This window comes from Anastrepha ludens, chromosome 5, assembly GCF_028408465.1.
Source record: "Anastrepha ludens isolate Willacy chromosome 5, idAnaLude1.1, whole genome shotgun sequence".
In the NCBI taxonomy this organism is placed as follows: Eukaryota; Metazoa; Arthropoda; class Insecta; order Diptera; family Tephritidae; genus Anastrepha; species Anastrepha ludens.
Genome location: NC_071501.1, coordinates 19,095,046 through 19,114,046, shown reverse-complemented (window position 1 = coordinate 19,114,046; position 19,001 = coordinate 19,095,046). Strand labels below are relative to the sequence as shown.

Here is a 19,001-nt window from a genome sequence, read left to right as displayed (position 1 = left end):
TCTCAGTACGACTTCTTGTTTTCTAGCTTCTACAAAAGAGAAAGAAGAAATTAAAAATTTAGCTACAAGCGACGAAACAACAGATATCAAGTCGAACGAGAAAATCATGAATGATAATCCAGGAAACTGGATAATTAGTGACTTTATCAGAGATTACGGAGCGGAAAATGGATGTAGTCAGAACAAAAACCTCGATTTTTCTATCACAGAAAGAGTTTATAGCGATGGAAAGGCTCGCAAGTTGACGGAAACATTATTCGAGAGAAAACTGTTCAATGGTGAAAAAGTCCAACGCCCTTGGCTTAGTTGTTCAGTAAGTAAGAAGTCTGTTTATTGCGTTCCCTGTTTTCTGTTTGATGCAGACTGTTCGTTTAATGGAAAGGCAGGTTTCAACGATTGGAGGCATGGAGGAGTTCGTGTAGCAGAGCATGGGAATTCGAAAAATCACATAAAAAATATGACGATCCTCAAGGAAAGATCGAACATCAAAAAAAGAATAGATAATGATTTAATGGTCCAATTTGACAACGAAATCACTTAACAAGAAGTTAGAGGACTGAGGATCCAACTAGATAGACTTGAGATAATATTCATGCACATTCTTTGGCATTTTTTACTATCACGATTCCACACTGTTAGTAAAAGATTACAGAAAGTTGAAATCAATATTACTGATGTAATTAATGACTATCGTGGGCTGATAAAAGTAGTAGCAGGTACACGAATGCAATTTGAAGTTTATGAAAAAGAAGCGTTGAACATGTCAAAGAGTCAAGAATACGAGGCGACTGTTTCGAGAAAAAGAAAGTTACAAGCTGTCGAATCAAGAGATGGGGAATATCAGTTGACAGGAAGCGATAATTTTCGAGTAAATACCTTCAATATCATACTAGACAACGTTGATCCAGAATTGAGAAAGAGAAACCAAGCATATGAAAAGATAATTTTGAGTGATTACTGATTTTGGAGGTTTGAATTTCAAAGAGCTTCGTGAAAGATCGGAATATTTGAGAAAAGCTTATACTTCAGACCTTGAAATTTCATTCACTGACGAAATGATTCACTTTCACGTGTACTGTTCTGAACGAAAAATCTGACCTTCTGAAACTTCTGCGGGCGAACGAGTTATACACTGAGTTTCCAAATGTGGAGATAGCACATAGAATATTTAACACATTAGCGTCAACAAGCTGCAGCGCAGAACGTTCATTTTCATGTCTGGATAGAGTGAAAAATCATATGCTTTCAACAATGTCTGAAAACCGTCTGAATAGTCTGGCTCTACTGTGCATTGAGTCTGATTTACTTGAACGCTTGAATTGTGACAATTTAATACACCAGTTTGCAGTACGAAAAGTCAGACGTGTTCGCATTTAAGGTGATGTCTAAAACTTGATCTCATAAAAGCAATCATTCCTTTTTTTTGCTCATCTAATAAAGATTGATAATATGTTTAAGTAAGTATGCTATTCTATAGGTTCAATTGGATTCTATTTTTAAGATGCGCTACTATATTTTATGCTATTTATTACATTTTCTTAGCACTTAATTTATAATTAAACAATACAAATTTTGCTCAGCAATAAATTTGTTTGTTACACCTGTTTACTGTACTACAATACAAACACGCACACACAAATTTAAAAAATTAGGACGGCATTCTGCATGGTGCACAGGGCGGCATTTTGTGTAAATCCGGCACTGCGTATGCTATTATTTCCAGATACAAAGCTATACTTATTGCATATGGATAAGTACATGTGTTTGTACATGCGCGCATCTTATAAAACTCAGAACTGCTGGGAGGTTCCTTGGTGAGTGCAACGTTTTCCCTGTATCTCAGACAGTAGGAAAATGGCAATAGCAAATGCATTATTACTCTATGTAATATCAAGAACTACATATGTATGCAAAATAAACTGATGCTCTACCCGAAGGCAGCCATAATTATTTTCACATTTCCGTTTAACATCACTAACATTCTTAAATGGAGATCACAGATTCAAAACTGGTCGCTGTAGATTGAGGTTGGAGATTAAAAACATGTAACAAGGCAATGTCTAATAGGCAATTGCAAATAGTTTATATTTTTATGTTCAGAAAAGTATGGAAATTCGCTGCGTATGAGTAATTATTGGTGGGAGTGTATTGTGGAACAATTTTTAGATAAGTGGATGAATTTAGGTTAGGTTGAAGCGGTTGTCCGCTGTGGAACACACTCGGGCTTATCGGCCATTGTGATGAAGATAAATTTATGTAAATTTAGATATTATTCTTTGAATATTGCAATTGATACTTACTCGTGTTACAATCACCATTTTTGAACTTCATTGACCAATTTTAGCGTAAAATATTCGAAATTTCTCAAATATGATGAGGAGAATTTTTCGGTGCGACTAGTTGCTGAAAGTGGAAAAGAAAACGAAGAATTAGTATGAATTGGATACAAAATTTAGCAATAAAATATATATGGAAACAAAACAAATAATGTTCAAAATAATAAACAAAAATGAAGTAAAAGTTACAATAAAACAAAAAAATTAAAAAAAAAATTAAAAAAAAATTTTAAAAAATAAAAAATTAAAATAAAATAAAATAGAATACATAAGAGAAATATCATAAATTAATTTTATTTATAGAAAAAATAAGCCAACTAACACAAAATTTAATATAATAGAATATAATAAGATTATATTTCAGAAAATAAGATAAGATAAGATAAATTTAAATAAAATAAAATAAAGCAAAACAAAATAAAATGAAACAAAACCAAGTAGAATACCACAACGCTACGTAAACTAAAATAAAAAAACAATAAAAACGGGTGAAAATATAAAATAAATAAATAAAAGGAAAAAATTAAAATAAAATAAAACAGAAAAATACAAAATAAAATGGAATTTAAGAAATTTAATTGAATATAACTAAGCAAAACAAAACAAAATAACCCAAATTAAAATAAAATAGAATATTAACTAAAAAATAAAATAAGAATAAAAAAATTAAATTAGTTAAGTCAAAATAAATTTAAATTTAAATTAAACTAATATAAATAAAACAAAACAAAATACAATAACAACATAATATAAAAAGTAAAACAAAAAAAAATGAATAAAATAAAATGAAATAAAATAAACAAATGAATGAAAAAAGTTTAATTTAATTTAATTAAATGAAACAAAATAATACAACAAAATTATAATAAAATAAAATAGAAGGAAATTAATTTAGAAAATAACAATAACAATAAAAAATAAATAAAAGTAAACAAGTAAAATAAAAATAAATTAAATAAAACAAAACAAAAAAATATAATTAAAGGGAACAAAATAAATTAAAATAACGTATAAAATCCAATAGAAAGGGAAAAAATAAAAATAAGTAAACAAACAAACATAAATAAATAATAAAATAAAATAAATTAGAATGAAAAAACTTTAATTTAACTTTATTAAGCAAAACAGAAAAATACAAAAAAATTATAATAAAATAAAATAGAATAAAATTAATTTCAAAAAATGGAACTTAAAAAAATGCATTTAAATAAAAAAAAAAGGAAAATAAAATGTAATTAAATGAACAACAAAAATAAAATACAATAAAATTAATGCATTTAAATAAATAAATAAAAGTAAAATAAATAAAAAAGATTAATTAATTTAAAAAGAATAACTAATAATTTATTAAATAAAATAAAAATAAAAAATAAAATAACGTATAAAATACAAACGAAAGGAAGAAAAATAAAACACAATAAAAAAATTAGAGTAGAATGAAAAAAGTTTAATTTAACTTAATTAAACAAAACAGAATAAAATAAAATAGAATAAAATTAGTTAAAAAAATGAAACTAAAAGAAATGTATTATATTTAAATAAACAAAATAAAAATAAATAATTAAAAATAAATTAAATAAAATAAATCACAATGAAATATAATTAAATAAAAAATTAAAATAAAGTAAAATAACGTCTAAAACACAATAACAAGGAGAAAAACATAACAAAATAAATAAAATAAAGTAGAAAGAAAAAAAGTTTAATTTAACTTAATTAAACAAACAAAAAATAGTACAACAAAATTATAATAAAATAAAATAGAATAAAATTAATGAAAAGAAAAGAATAAAAAAAAATAAAATTCGTTTAAATTAAAGTAAAATAAAAAAAAAACAAAAGTAAATAAATAAATAAAATATATTTAAATAATAAAAATAGAAGGATATAAAAAGTAGAAATAAAAAAATAATGAAATTAATTAAAAAAAATTAGTGAAAATATATTAAGGGGACAGATACCTGTAAAATTTCGAAAAAAAAAAATTGTTTTTTGTTTTTTCATAAAATGTTAATATAATCCTTTAAGAATATGTCAAAAAAATTTTAGAACGTAAATTTAAGTATTTCTTATATTATAGATCGTCAACCGTGACGACTCTATTCTTTGCGTTCGAGCGCTGGGAGAGGAATTTTCATGTATTCAAACTTTAGACGCGTTTTTCTCAAAACTATATATTTCGAATTGGCGTACGATAACTCGAAAAGTTATTGACCGATCTCCCTGAAATTTTGCACACATCTTTTTTATGATATTACTTTCTATGTGAATTTACAAGTAAAATAAAAAGTGATAATAATTTTTTCGAAGTAAAAATAGTAGGAAAATTCGCCCCGAAATACATTTTTTTTCAAAGCATTTTATTCCGACAATTTTTTTTCCATTTTTTTGTATTCAGGTCACTGACGCCGATGCTACAATACCCGCCAATTGAGAAGCCCCGCTGCGACCTTCCTGGAAGAATTGGGTGTACATCCGCCATTTTAAATGATTAAAATAAAAAAAAAAAATTATATTATTTTAATGTATCATATAAATAAACTGTATGCCAATTTTGAAAAAATATATATTGACTTCTTCATTTTAAATAATTTTAATGAAAATCAGGGAAAATATGGCCGTTTACAGGTATCTGTCCCCTTAATTTGCTTCACAGAATATTTTCTTGACATTTCTTTTATTTCCTTAATTGTATTGCATTGCATTCTACTAGGCCGTTAGATCATTAATGAAAACCCAAGCACTCATGCATGGATTCCCCTTGCACCTCAGACCTAAAAGACCTAAATCTGGAAATATGGAAAGCGAAAACGAGGACAGGAGGAAGGTACACTGCACTAAGTACTGCGAAATCTCCGATTGAAAAACCTTCAGCATAGTACCCAGTGTGTAAAAGAAACCAAAAAACCAACCAGCGTCAGTTCCGTTTAAGTGAATGTAGATCCCTCCATTCCTTACTAAAAGACAGACTGACACATTATTTTCTCCCAACGTCTGGCCACAAGTATGCACATCATTAGAGGTCAGTAGCAAGTAAAAGTTTTTTCTAATCATGAATTGCCAATATTTCTATTCACGCAGCCATCCTTGGAGGTTTATAAACTAAAATAGCCAAAAATGCCTCGAATGTACTAAATTATTGGAAAATCCTCAAAAACATGATAAGAAGAATCTTTTTTGATCACCTCCCTGGCTTAGTATTGAACCTTTCATGATGCTAGAATTGCATCTTATTTGAAAAAGTAGCAACATGACGTCACTCGACCACAAAGTATCATTTTCTTATTCACTGTCATCCGCTTTTATCTTCCATCATTGTTTTTCTATGCTTACATCAGCGACTATTGCAAATAAAAATGCAATTAAATTTGCCATGAAACTAATTGAAATTGCCATAGTCACAGGCATCTCAAATTACTAGAACAAAAAACAAAAACAAGCAATTATTTGGTGACAGAAATTGGCGACTTGTTATTGAGATGCCAAAAACGAATACAAATCATGTGGGGTCAACTAAATACAGTGGGTAATGAAGCCACGTATCGTCGAACGAAATCAACAGCAGAGAATTTGATCTGGAAGGAAGAATTTTGCTGTATATGCATAACTGGCCGCGCTCCTCCTTCAATTTGTGGCGTTTATGTTGACGTTTTTCCACAAATGGAGGGACCTGCAGCTTTACGCCGACTCCAAATGGCAGATGGTTTTTTATGAGCAAACATATAACCGGAGTTTTTGTCATTGCGTGCGGAGGAGCACCCACTATTAGAAAAAGATTTTTCTATCATTTGATGTTTCTTGAATGGAGACTCGCATCTTGGGCACTTCTGAGTGGTAGTCACGCACCAACCCATTCGTCCACGAGGGCCGTCCATATGAAAACTACCTTCCATAAAAATGCAGCAATCAATTCTATATGACTAATAACTGGTAAGGAAAATAAATATGTAATTCAAAAACACCCATAGTAAAAAAAAAAAATTAAATAATCGGCTACCGAAGTAAGAGAAGTATAATTTTCTCGAAAAACGCAGCAGCACCTTGTATTTCTCACTTCATGAGAAGTGTGAAATTCAAGTAGAATCAAAGCGCAAGCCGGCCCACAGGTTTTTTATTATTTTTTTCTTTAATTTTTTTTTTTCACATACAAACGCACCTCCGTATAAACACATTCCATTTTGTCATAGTTAATATTGTTGCACTTGTTGTAGCTGGCGCTGCTTTTGTTGTTGCCTTTTAAATGCAATGGTTTACGCTTTTCGCTTTACCTTGTCGTAGTCGATTCTGCCTTGAATTTGAGGTGAAGTTGAATGAAATTTACGGTAAATTAGCTATTCGCCGGGCGAATGGTCGGCCGGCGGCAATGCAACAAAAGAGAAGCAGCAACAACAACAATTATTAAAGCAACTAAGCAGATGAGGTATGGTGGCAGAGTTGCCACAGGTTTGTTGACGTTGTTGGTGAAGCCACTGTTTAGCTGATAATTTCGAAACTTCGTTTTTGTATTTTTGTTTTTCTTTCAATGCTGGCAGCGACGGTGGCAATTCTGCATAACTAACTGCCTCAGCTGAGAAGAGAATGTGTGCAACAAGTTGCATGCAATCTCAACCAGCGTAACCGCTCAACAACAAACAAGCGAGCAGACAGACACTGCCGCAGTAGTTGCAGCTTAAATGATCGACATTACACACACATACGCACATTCATTTATATATAGGAAATTATTATGTGACACGCAACGCGTTCAAAATAGTGTTTCCTGCTGCGTTGCGTCTTTTTTTCTCTTGATCTAACTTTGCTTTCGTGCGACTCGCACTTGCCACATTCGGTTTAGCAAAGTTTTTTAGTTATTTATTCACTTACAATACATATTAGTGTAATGTTTGTCTGTATGTATGCACCCGTTTGTATCTATACTCGTATGTGGAGCTTTTGGTCTGTCTCACTTTTTGTCTAGCTGCTTGGTGCCACAACGATATACGGTATTTTTAATTAGACGCATGCGCGTAGGTACGCCATTAAGCTGGTCAACTGCAATGCTGAATTAATTAAATTTAATATACAAGTATATGTATGTGCGTATATGTGTGTGAAAGTTACATAATAAAAGTGTGGTAAAATATAAAATTATGGTACAAAGGTGCAAAAAATTAAAAATATGCCAAACTAGGGATTGTGTAAATGGAACATTTCCGCAAAATTAGCAAATGCTGCTTACGCATTTTTTAAGTTATATTCGTGAATGTATGTATGCGTGTACGTAATTTTATTTCCTTGAAAAGCTGTCTGCATTATCAACTCTCATTTTTCAAATAATTTATATTATCTCTTATATCTGACTCACTAACTCCCTTAACACCCCAAATTGTTTGTAATATCTAGAGGTGATGCCAGTATTTGGAGCACTATTTGGATCAACCTCAAGCGAAGAATGTTTCGCATGGATAGATCAGAAATAAAGTCTGCGTCAGAAAAAAGGAACCGCGATTATTCATGAAGTATAAAATATATGTGACCTGGTCTACGAAAAGGTACCTTACGTGCGAAAACAAGTTTTCGAGAAAACAGCAGTTAAAGTTTAAACTTCTAAAAACCCTTGTAACTTTTTTAAATATTAATATTTTTCAATCCGGTTTGGCATATTTTCTTCAGCATAGATCACAGTATCAATAAAATCACAGAAGCAGTGAAAAACATTTTTTTTTTATATATAAATAAATAAGAAAAAGTTAATGCAAATCGCAGAAATCGTTTTAAAAAATAAGTTAGCTTTTGTACCGACATCCATGCCAAAAAAAACTTATTATTATTTTTTTAACAGTACAAATACTTGATTGACGAGAAAGATGACGTGGGAAAAGGTCCCAATTGCGTTGTAAGTATCTTTCACCATCATCTGCAAACCTATAAAGACATCGAAACTTTGGTTCTTTTCTGTGACAATTGTGTTGGTCAGAATAAGAACAACGTTCTGCTATCGTATCTGCAATGGCGAGTAGCTCTAGAACTTAAAAAAACTATTTTATTAAATTTCTCCTTACGGGTCATCCAAAGTTCGCATCAGATCGACATTTCGGCATTTTCAAGGCTAAGTACGCAGTAAGTGACATTGACACGTATGAGGATTTACTACAGTGCGTTGTTAAATCATCACCTGGTGGTTATAATAAAGCTGTATCGGCCGAAACAGTTGTTTGGTATGAATGGGACAGCCATCTTAAATCTTCTATAAATCACTGGTCGGCATTACGCAATTTCATCACTTTATAATCTGCAATAACTGTGTAAAAACGAAAAAATTCGCAGACAGTGAGGATATCGAGTCATTTTATCTTCTATTAAAACCTATAGATCGTCAAATGCCAAAAGTTATAGAGCCTGTTGGTTTATCTCTGGAGCGTCAGTGGTATATTTATCGGAATATTCGCAGCTTAGTTTCAGATATAAGTAAAGCAGATATTGTGGCTCCATTACCAAAACAGCAGTTGGTATCGAAGAAATCTGAAGCTACGACATCAAAAAAGGAGTCTGCATCGAAGAAACGTGTGGCTGCATCATCAAAAAAAAAGTTGTCATCGGAAAAATGCATTGCTCCATTACCGATAAAAGAATTAGCACCAAAGAAACGAAAGGCAAAGTATAGTTTAGATGTTCTCAAACCTGACGCAGAAAAAAGTCCATCTTCTTTACAACCAATAAGTAAAAAAATCCTGAGAAAGACGGCGACGAAAAAAAATATAAAAACTTAAAAAACGTAAATTTTTGTGCATAATATTTCATAATAATGTTTTTTTATCTTAGAAGTCGATATATTTTCATTATTTTAGTTTTTAAATAAAATCAGTTTTTTTGTACTTGCACTATTCTTTCTCTTCACTCTGAAAAACCTTTTAATAAACTTGTCAAAAAATCAAAGACCCTAAAAATCCCCGACTAAAAAATTTCAAACGAATCCGATGAATTTTGAGTTTCGAAAACCATATTGGATCCATCATTTAGAATCTTTTAAATTTGATATTGGATTCGCAATTAGCGATACCAAAAACCCCTAAGTAACGAGTTTAGAAAGAATTCAATGCATTTTTAAAATTGTCCGCCATATTGGATCAGCTATTTTGTTTTTTTTTTAAATCTCACAACAGATTCGTAATCAGCGACCTCCAAACTCCCCAAGTTTCAAGCGGATCTGATGAATTTTGAAAAAATATGGCCGCCATATTGAATTTCTAAAATCTAATATCGGATTCGTAATCAGCAACGCCATAAACCCCCGTGTATTGAATCTTAAGAGGATCCGTTAAATTTTAAAAAACATGTCCGACATATTGCATCCGCCATTTTGATTTTAAATAATCTCTCTTCATATTCATATTCAGCGACCTCGCAAACCCCCGAATAACAGTTTTTAAATATTTTAATTAACTTTAGAGATTGAAACAATGCCACAATTCGTGACAAAAATTTTGACAAATCCTTAAAAACCACCATTTATAAAGCTATGAATACATTTTTTGTAACAAATTTTTTGAAAACAGACTTCAGTATCGTATTCATTACACCTCAGACTGTCCAGGAATGGTTCAGTTTTTAATTTGCACAAATTATTGTCTTCGTTATTCTAATTTGTATCATGACAAAAAAATCAGTCTTTTTCGTACTTTTCTTTTTTTTTACTTTTAACAAACTTTTAAACAAATTATGACTTTCTGGTTTTCACCATTTTAAAGAGCCTTTCACACACTATGCGAATAAACAAAAAAGTAAAAAATGTTTTTTTGACACGTAAGGTACCTTTTCATAGACCAGGTCACATATGTATTTAAATTGTTTTACATGCAATTATGTACGAAACTACGAGTCGCAATTACTCAATAAGCCATGTAGTCTCCATTGTTGTCGAGTACAGCCTGGGATCTTCTTCATGCTTTGAACCAGCTTATCTGCCTAGCTCGTCGACAAACAGGACTAGATTTTGCGAACTTGGCGCACGAGTTGTTTTAAATCATGGGCTGGCCTTCCGGCAAGATGCGTTTTCATAATTCCCCACATATTTTCCATGGGGTTAGCGTCTAGGGGCCGGGGAATGCCAGTCTAATACTGTGACACCACTTTCTTGTTTTGTTGTTTCTCAATGTGTTTTTCTGAGAGCAGTGGTTTTGATGATGTGGGACGGTAGGATATGTTCGCCTCCTTCAGTCGACGTTCTATGGGGTTGATACTCACATCGATTCCCTTTTTAACAAGAACTGATCGTGCTTTGCGTAGTCCCAAAAGGGGGTCCCGCTTAAAAAGTTGGAAGATCACTTTAACCTGCTTTTTTGTCGTCACTCGCTTCCAGCCGCGCTCGGAAAAGTCAACAACATTTTTGTGCACTTTATACCGCTGATTCCACATCACAACAAACTTTTTTGATTTTTTAATTACTTTTGCAGCCGCAGCGCAAGATAATTTCGGCCCTTTCGAATGCGTGCATAAAAATACCGCCTCGAAAAGCTTCGCGTACTTCTCACTCATGTTTGTTTGGTTGCGTTTACGGGAAGGATTCGAACGACACTAACCTGAATTAGCACTGGCGTCGTAGCCCTTGAGTGGGACTATTATGCAGTAAAACGCAGACCGAAATATATCTTGAAGTTACAAAAAATGCCGGTTCCTTTCTTCTGACACAGACTGCATATTAGGCGTCTGACTTGCATTTTCGCCCTTATCAAAGAAAAAGTGTAAAATGTACAGAATTTTCTCTTTGTTGACTTCCATTGTTAACACCCTGTAACTCACAACTGAATGGAAGAAACAAAAAACAGCACAAGAAGTTTTTTAGTGTGAAATGTCCCCTTGGCAACGAGCATAAACTTTAAGTTGTTTGATCGATGCTTTACGAGATATCGTACTACGATCGATACTACAGCCATCTAGCAAGAAAATCATGGATTTATTTTTCCCTAAACTAATATATTGAAGTACGATCTATTGTATTCTTTTTAGCAACATTTTCTGATGGTAGCTCACAAACACAGAGAGTTTAGTATTTTTCCATGACAGATTCCGATGAAGATAGAGATTCCTGTTATTGATTCTGGGAGTATGGGGCTACAAAGGCTTTGGGTTTGAGTACTTAGATTTTAAGTCGTCTTCAGCTATGTGATATTTTTCAATAATTCCGATTATCTATGATTTATGCCCTCGGTGATAGATCTACTGGGTTATGGGGTTATGGGAAGCTTTGAGTTCATGGGTTTATTACGTTCGAGTATCATTGAATTAATAGAATTATTTGGATTACTAGAATTACGGATATGATTACTTGGATGTACCCCTGGAAGCTTGAATCTTAGGGTTATATGGTTTAATTTTCCAGTACATCTTTTTTTTTTTGAGGTTATGAAAACACTTGAGGCTGTGGAGCTAAATGACCCTTAGATTTGAATCCATGCCGCCTTCGGAATGCAGATGATTTTTTATGAGTAGCTTTTTCGGTCAAATTGCAGGGATATAACTAATGGGTAGAACTACTTTTCCCCATCTGTTGGGTATAACTTTCTATTGAATCAGATACTGATCAGAGGTAGATGAAACCACTGAGCAAATTTTGTAATTTACAAAGATTAAAAGTTAAAAGTTCGTTTATGCAAAATGGCGTTGCTCAATACCAACAGCGCCGTCAGAATTGGGAAGGACCTCTCCGAGCCGTTTGATATCAAACGAGATTTCAGACAGGGTGACTCACTAACGTGAGGGTTCTTTAACCTGATGTTGGAGAGCATCGTACGAGCCGCAAAACTTAATCGCTCAGGCACAATTTTTTATAAGAGCATACAATTGTTGGCTCAGTAGGCAATGCAAGGCTTCGTTCGGCAGCTTGGAGTTAGTTGGTATAAAATAAAAAATATGATATTTACGGGAAGAAGTTTCATACTGAAAAGGTAGCACATCCTAACCACTTCCACTCTGAATATTTTTTAAAAATTTTTGGAAAAATTAAAAAAAAAAAATTTTTTTACAAAAAAAAATTTCACACACCTTTAAAGTTGTAAAACCCCATAACTCCGTTGTTTAACAAAAAATAAGAAAAAGAACTACGAAAAAATATAGCACATAACCCAGATATTACTTTCGTATTATCACAATAATCTTTTTGATGCGAACATGAGATAATTAATTGCTGAACCCATTCCAACCACTCCTGATAGCCAGAAAGTTGCAATTAGAGACAGCCAATTAACAGGTACACCTTTCATTTCTCTGATAAGCTGTTGGCGCAGCTACTACACTTACGTGTAGCTCTTGTGCAGCAAACGTGTTTACATATGTATGTATGTATGTACGTACATAAGTGCTGTGCGACAACAACAAACAGTGTAATAGACAAAAAGTTATTTATTAGCTAACTTTTTCCGGCGAATGATGCGAGTGCAATTGCACTGTTCCAAATACGCAACAATAACAGCACGACTGGCCTTCTTTCTTCTTAGCTGCAAATGTCTTGGAGCGCCGTTGGTTCAGCCGGTTTGCTGTGGCAGCAATGTTGTAGCGATCACCACGACATGTATTCGTATTCGTATGGGTGGTAAAGGGTGGTACAAATGGAAGTTCAGTTTTTTTCCGTTTTCTCTAATTCTGTAAATTTAAATTTACGTTTTATTTGACAATTTCTAGCTCAAATGGTTTAAAAAGATGCGTGCGTTTAAGATCTCAATCATTTCTGAATTCTCTGCATAGCATCAATTTTTCAAGACTCCACGCAAGAAAAGTCTAACACAGTAAAATCATAGCTCCAAATCGGCCATTTGACATTTTTGACTAAGATGACTTATAACCTAATAGTCGAACTTGACGCGCAAAAGTTCCATTATTTCATGGGTGGTGTGGCATTGTGCGTCATCCAATGTTAACCAAAGAACATCAAAACTCATGTCCTCAATTACATCCCTTCCAAAATGTTGGTAAATATGGTCCTGTAGTGCTTGCAGTTGCCCGAAATGGCATTTTCAGCACCATTTTTGACAAAAAGAACGAAGAAAGATGGCACTACCCCAAAATCCACCAATCTCTGTTGTTGCTTTGGCTTGGCGACAGTTATGTGCCGCTCTTCTGTTCAACCAGATGCGGTAAATTTATTTGGTAACATGACGCCTGAGAAGAAACTTCACCTCGTCTCAGTAAATATTATTCTTTTGGACAAAATCTGGTGTAAGATCCCAAAATCTCCCTTTCCAACTGGGAAGCGGTAAGTCATTTGTTTCCAGTGACATTTTTCTGCAAGAGTCAAAAGTTTCAAATCGAGTTTCACCCTCTCGGGAACAGCAATCATATCTTCCCGATACGCATTGTACGGCAATGGAGACTTTTAGCAACTACTTACTAGCAACCCAGCCTCACGAACTATTTTTGCAAGCACAGATAATGTCAACAGCAGACTAAACAGAGCAAGGGCGGCATTTGAGCAAATGTACACAGTATGGGCGAGTTCGCAAGCCTTCAGGCGGTCTAAACTGCAAATATTCAGCTCTTGTGTGAGGAAGTGAAACATGGCTGGTCTCTAACAGCATCACACAGAGGCTACTATATTTAGTCAATAAATGGATCCGTATAATCTATAGAATATTCTGGCCGAACATCACCAACAACGACGCGCTATGGAGATCAACGAATGAGGAACCCATTCTATGGCTAATCAAACGCAGAAAGTGGCAATGGACCAAAACCACCAGATAGCATCACGAGAATGGCATTGGAACGCGCAAGGGAGCAGAGACTGCGAATACTTGGAGAATGTCGATGCTGCGTGATCTAGCTGATGCAGACGATGGTAGGGTCTTGTCGAGGCCATACGCTGCCTAGTGAAGTGAACAAAGAAAAAAACAAAGATAGAGTTCAAATCATTGGAGAAATACAGACTTCCCTTTATAAAAACAAAGTTTGCTATATTTATCGATTGGACAAGTCCCGAATAGATGAGAGTGTAAGGAATAGAGAGAGAGGGTGGATATATCATCGTATGGATGGTAAGACGGAAAAATTGGTTTGAGGTCACTCTTCCACAAATCTCTTGGATTCATTGATAAATCTTAAGAGATCCGGAAGAATAAGAGTATGAACTTCATCCATACTCAGTACATCGCACCCAAACAGCCTAAGCCTGATTCTAAAATGCGCCGGACAGTTACAGAGAAAATGGTCTGCAGTGTCACACGGCAAGATAGGCACATTGAGTCGCGAATGATTCCCATGGTAGCCATATGCTGGCCACAGGCGTTGTGCCCTCTGATTACACCCACCAGTCGGCAATGATTCCCATGGCAGCATATGCTGGCCACAGGCGTTATGCCCTGTTATTACACCCATCAGTATTCTCAGGTGCTTCAAACTAAGTTTTAGGAGAAAGGTTGCTAATATTCTCTTTGGTTCATTCGCAAAGCACTTGATTGCACTACAGGAACCCAACTTAAACCCACGTCTTCAATGGGTAGATCTCAGGAAGTTGTCAATCCATAGTTGAATCGATGCACAATTGGCGCCTAGAAAAGGTTCAAGTCATCAGCCAACTCGTTCTCTGTAATACCACTATGTCCAGACACCCAAATAAGACAAACTTTGATGTGTTTTGCAACACTGTTCAATTTTGTCTTACATTCACCGACTACTTTCGAAAAGCAGCGTGGACTAGCAAGGCTTGGATTAGACTAGACAGCTTGACTGTCACTACAAATCCCAATACTACTACCCCGCCACTTGTTCTCAATTAGCTACGCACAACATCTCGGTATTAGATCATCCGCCTTTTGCGCCAGATTTTGAGCTGTGCGACTTCTATCTGCTCCTTAAGGTGAAAATGCATTAAAACGAACAGGTTATGAGTTTGTTGAAGGAATCTGTGTAAGAGAGAGGGAGAAAGAGAGACTCGTCTGAAAGAGCTGATAGAAGATAGAAGAAGACTTCTGTTACTGATTGATTTGAGCTCATTGAAGAGGTGAAACAGAATGACAGACGCGTCTGAATGAGTGAATTTTTTATTTTTTATTTTTTTTCTTATTGCTCCCTTTGCTATTAGAACTGTCTTGAGACAATAAGTAATTATTTTGAACTTATTACTTTTGGCTTAAAAAATTGGCAGAATCTATCATAAGAAGATCTCCAGCACTGTCGCTTTAATGGTCGAAGATTCGCATGATGCATTTTAGGACTAGGAGAGGTGTATTATTGAAGATAAAATTAATTAACTGTGTATGAAAAACCGAAAAATATTTTACAGCGTCAGTCTCGTTGCTTATTAGACACACCTTGTACATATTAGCTTGCTGCACCTTGTTGCTGTGCCTGGGACGTTGCACGTCATGTTGCAAGAACTGTCATACTTCTGCTGACTGGCTCGCTAGTTCACTAGCTGGCTGGCTGGTTGTCAACAATACAACGGTGACGCTGACATTTACCAACAACAAATACAAAGTACAAAAATTGTGTGTCGCTGCCAAACGCTTCGATTTTGTACGGTTATCACAACAAACTGGTTGCACGTTTTGTAACATGTTAAAACGTTTTTACACACCTATAAAATATGCATACACACATACACACAAGTATGCATGTAAACACATCGGAGACATTTTATAACGGTCACACATGCCTTTTCCATGTAAACGCGCACTCAGGTAAGAAAGAAGTTAAGAGAAGAAGAGAAAAATCGTATCAAAATGATACGTTTGCGATGACTTTGTCGCATTTTTCGCAGCTGTTGACAGAACCAGCCTGGACGACACCGTAGAACTACAATTTATTACGTTGCCAAAAGTTGGTTAACTGGTTGACCGATGTGCTGATGCACTTGGTTCGGGTACCAACCAGTTGTTGTTGCCACTTTAGCTGGTTGTCCCCCCGCCTGCTGCTTAGCTGAATAGTTGTACAATTTTTTTTTTCGCTGAAAGCTGAATGCTGCTGTACTGGCATTAATTGCAATCATTTGCTCATAGGTGCAAAGTATGGCATTTTTAAACCAGTTTTTTGGACACATTTTTTGCCAAGTTTTTCGTTAATCGAGCACCGTACAAATTCGTGCATATAAATGTCTGTAACTATTTACTTTTTTTGGTTAGTTACAATGAACTTTTCGAGCAAACTCGTGACGTTGTCTTTTTGCTTTGCTCTTAAATGTCAAATTAGCAACTAACGACCTTCAGACTAAAAAGGAGTGAACTAGAAAATATAATTGAAATATCATGGACAATATCAATTACACACCAAATAATATATGGACTGTAGTAGATCGGCATTGCTCTCGATTCTGAGTAATGACGCAGTTTTTTGGCATGCACTTGAGAACCTTGATACTGTGTATTTTGGCTTAATGCCACCGGAGCGGTGCTTGATTAGACTTATGCACTTACACTTGTGCACTTACGCTTGCGCACTTACACTTAGGTGTTATCTTAGATCCCAAACTCAGCAGGAGGTTCAACGTAGAGTACAGGGTAAAGGCCTTTTTTGGCCCGGAGCCCGTTCTGCCGCCATCAAAGTTACGGTTAGCAAACGGGTTACTCTCACCCACAAGCGAGCTTGGCAGGCTAAGAGAGGCTGCAGATGGACAAAACTGATGCTACTTGTCATGTTCGCCCGATTGTTGCAGTTCCTGCTGTCCCTAAGCAGAGGGCACTGATGAGGGACCACTTTATATGGGGAAAGCACATGGAAAAGGTAGGACAGTGCACTCTGCCGAGCATGTGGAGAGGAGGATGAGACGCCGACTGGGGTAAAAGATGGGACCCCCAACCAAAACTATCCAATTGGTACTACACAGCCATTGTAAGGCTAATACTAACAAATGCGGCACTAGTCTGGTGGCCCGCAATATAAAGGAAATATAACTGAACAAGATACAAAGAACAGCGTGTATCTTAACTACAGAAGCGCTTAGCATCAGTCCTGCTGAAGCGCTCAATGTACTAACTCATCTATTACTATTAGACTTACATATAAAAACAATCGCTACTTGCAGTGCGGTGAGACGCAGAGACATAGGAAGCTGGATAACAAGATCTTACGGTCACAGCAAGATCCTCCTACAGGGACCCTCGCTGCTCAAAAACAAATGAAACTACACAGTCTCCGATCTTAACTTCAAGAAAGTCTTTACGGTACGTTTTCCACCGAGACCCGAATGGGGCAAAGGGAAGGTGATTAGAAGATGCGATATTGAAATCTACACTGACGGGTCTAAGATGAACTGTGGTGTGGGAGCTGGCCTCTATTGGGAACCGCTCAATTCATCCAAATCAATTCGACTTTCTGACTATGCCAGCGTATTCCAGGCAGAACTAATAATTATCAGAGAAGCATGTAAATCACTAAAACTCTACAAGGTCCAAGAGTAGCTATCTTTTCAAGGCCTTAGACACCAACTCCATTTCATCCAAACTAATCTTACAGTGTGGAGAGAAACTAGAGGTAGAGGATCATGCAGTCAGACTCAACAATCCCATCTGCAGAAGCTGTCAAGCGGAAGTGGTGAACAAAAGTCTTTTCCACTATTTATGTGAATGTCCAGGGCTAATTAGGGCACGACTTCGCTCTTTCGGTAAGCCTTTCTTGTTACTATTCCTGGATCTCACAAAATGGATCTGACTTAAAAAACAAAAAAAAATTACATCACCACAAGAGAACAGTGGTAGTAAAACGGTGCTGGACGCTAATTAGGATTATTTCAGTAGAAATACTGTACCCTATACCCTGTACATACATACATATAATAAAACTGTAGGATTGTCATGCCTGTATATTGAAAATATAATCACGAAACATGATTGTGGGTGAAACATTGAACGCCAGTTTCAATACGCTAATCTCCGGGACCGAATTCGATCAGATTTTTATTGATAAGTGGATGAATATAGACTCCTTTTTATGAAACGGTTACCCTGTAAGTGGCGCTGGCTTAAAAATATTTTCCAAATACTATTCAAGGTTCTATTCAGCTCTTGTTCGAAAACATACACAACCTAAATGAGAACAAATACTTTTCCTTGATGGAAAACGAAAATTAACTGAGCTCGTAAGGATCAAGCTTAGAGGACTCGCCTGAACTTAGCAAAGGAAAAACTAATTGATCACTGATCGTACCAACAAACGTTTGTAGTCTTATAAAGAGGAAGATTTTCTTCAAATTTATCGCCTCTCATGAAAGCAAGCGCCATGTAAAGTATTGCAGTTGGAATGAAGTTTAATTAAGTCATTATTTCACTCAACGATAAGCTAAATAAGACATGCGGACACGTGGCTCTTGCGCAATAGCTGCATAAATACACATTTTTCTTATTGATTTACAACTGAGACGGTCAAATTTAACAAATCAATTGGTTAATCGAATTGCCAATCACAAACTTCCGCCAATTTATCAAACAAGAAAACTATTCGCACAAGTCCATTACAATTCGTTGCACTGCCACTTGCGAACAGACAAACAGACATAGGGAAAGTCCGATTAAACTGATATACACAAGCGAGTACAAAAGAGGCAAAAAACAAAACAACAACGCACTATCCCGGCCAACACTTAACCACTTAGTTTTCGCTGCCTGTCGGTTGCGCCTGAATGCCAATGATGAATTGGCAACAAAACCTATTGCCTGCTATTCACCAACTTAAAAGCTGCACGTATGAGGGCAGTTGGATATG

At 35.2% G+C, this 19,001-nt stretch overlaps 1 protein-coding gene across 1 annotated transcript in view; it reads right to left on the bottom strand.

Annotated features, from left to right (window-relative positions):
* The window catches only part of LOC128865183 (myosin-VIIa), a 102,598-nt gene that overhangs the window by 30,314 nt on the left and 53,283 nt on the right, over positions 1-19,001 (bottom strand). The window contains exon 3 of the mRNA XM_054105279.1: positions 2,301-2,403. Within this exon, the coding sequence (XP_053961254.1) occupies positions 2,301-2,318 (18 nt within the window). The 5' untranslated portion in view covers positions 2,319-2,403. The remainder of the gene's footprint in view (positions 1-2,300; positions 2,404-19,001) is intronic.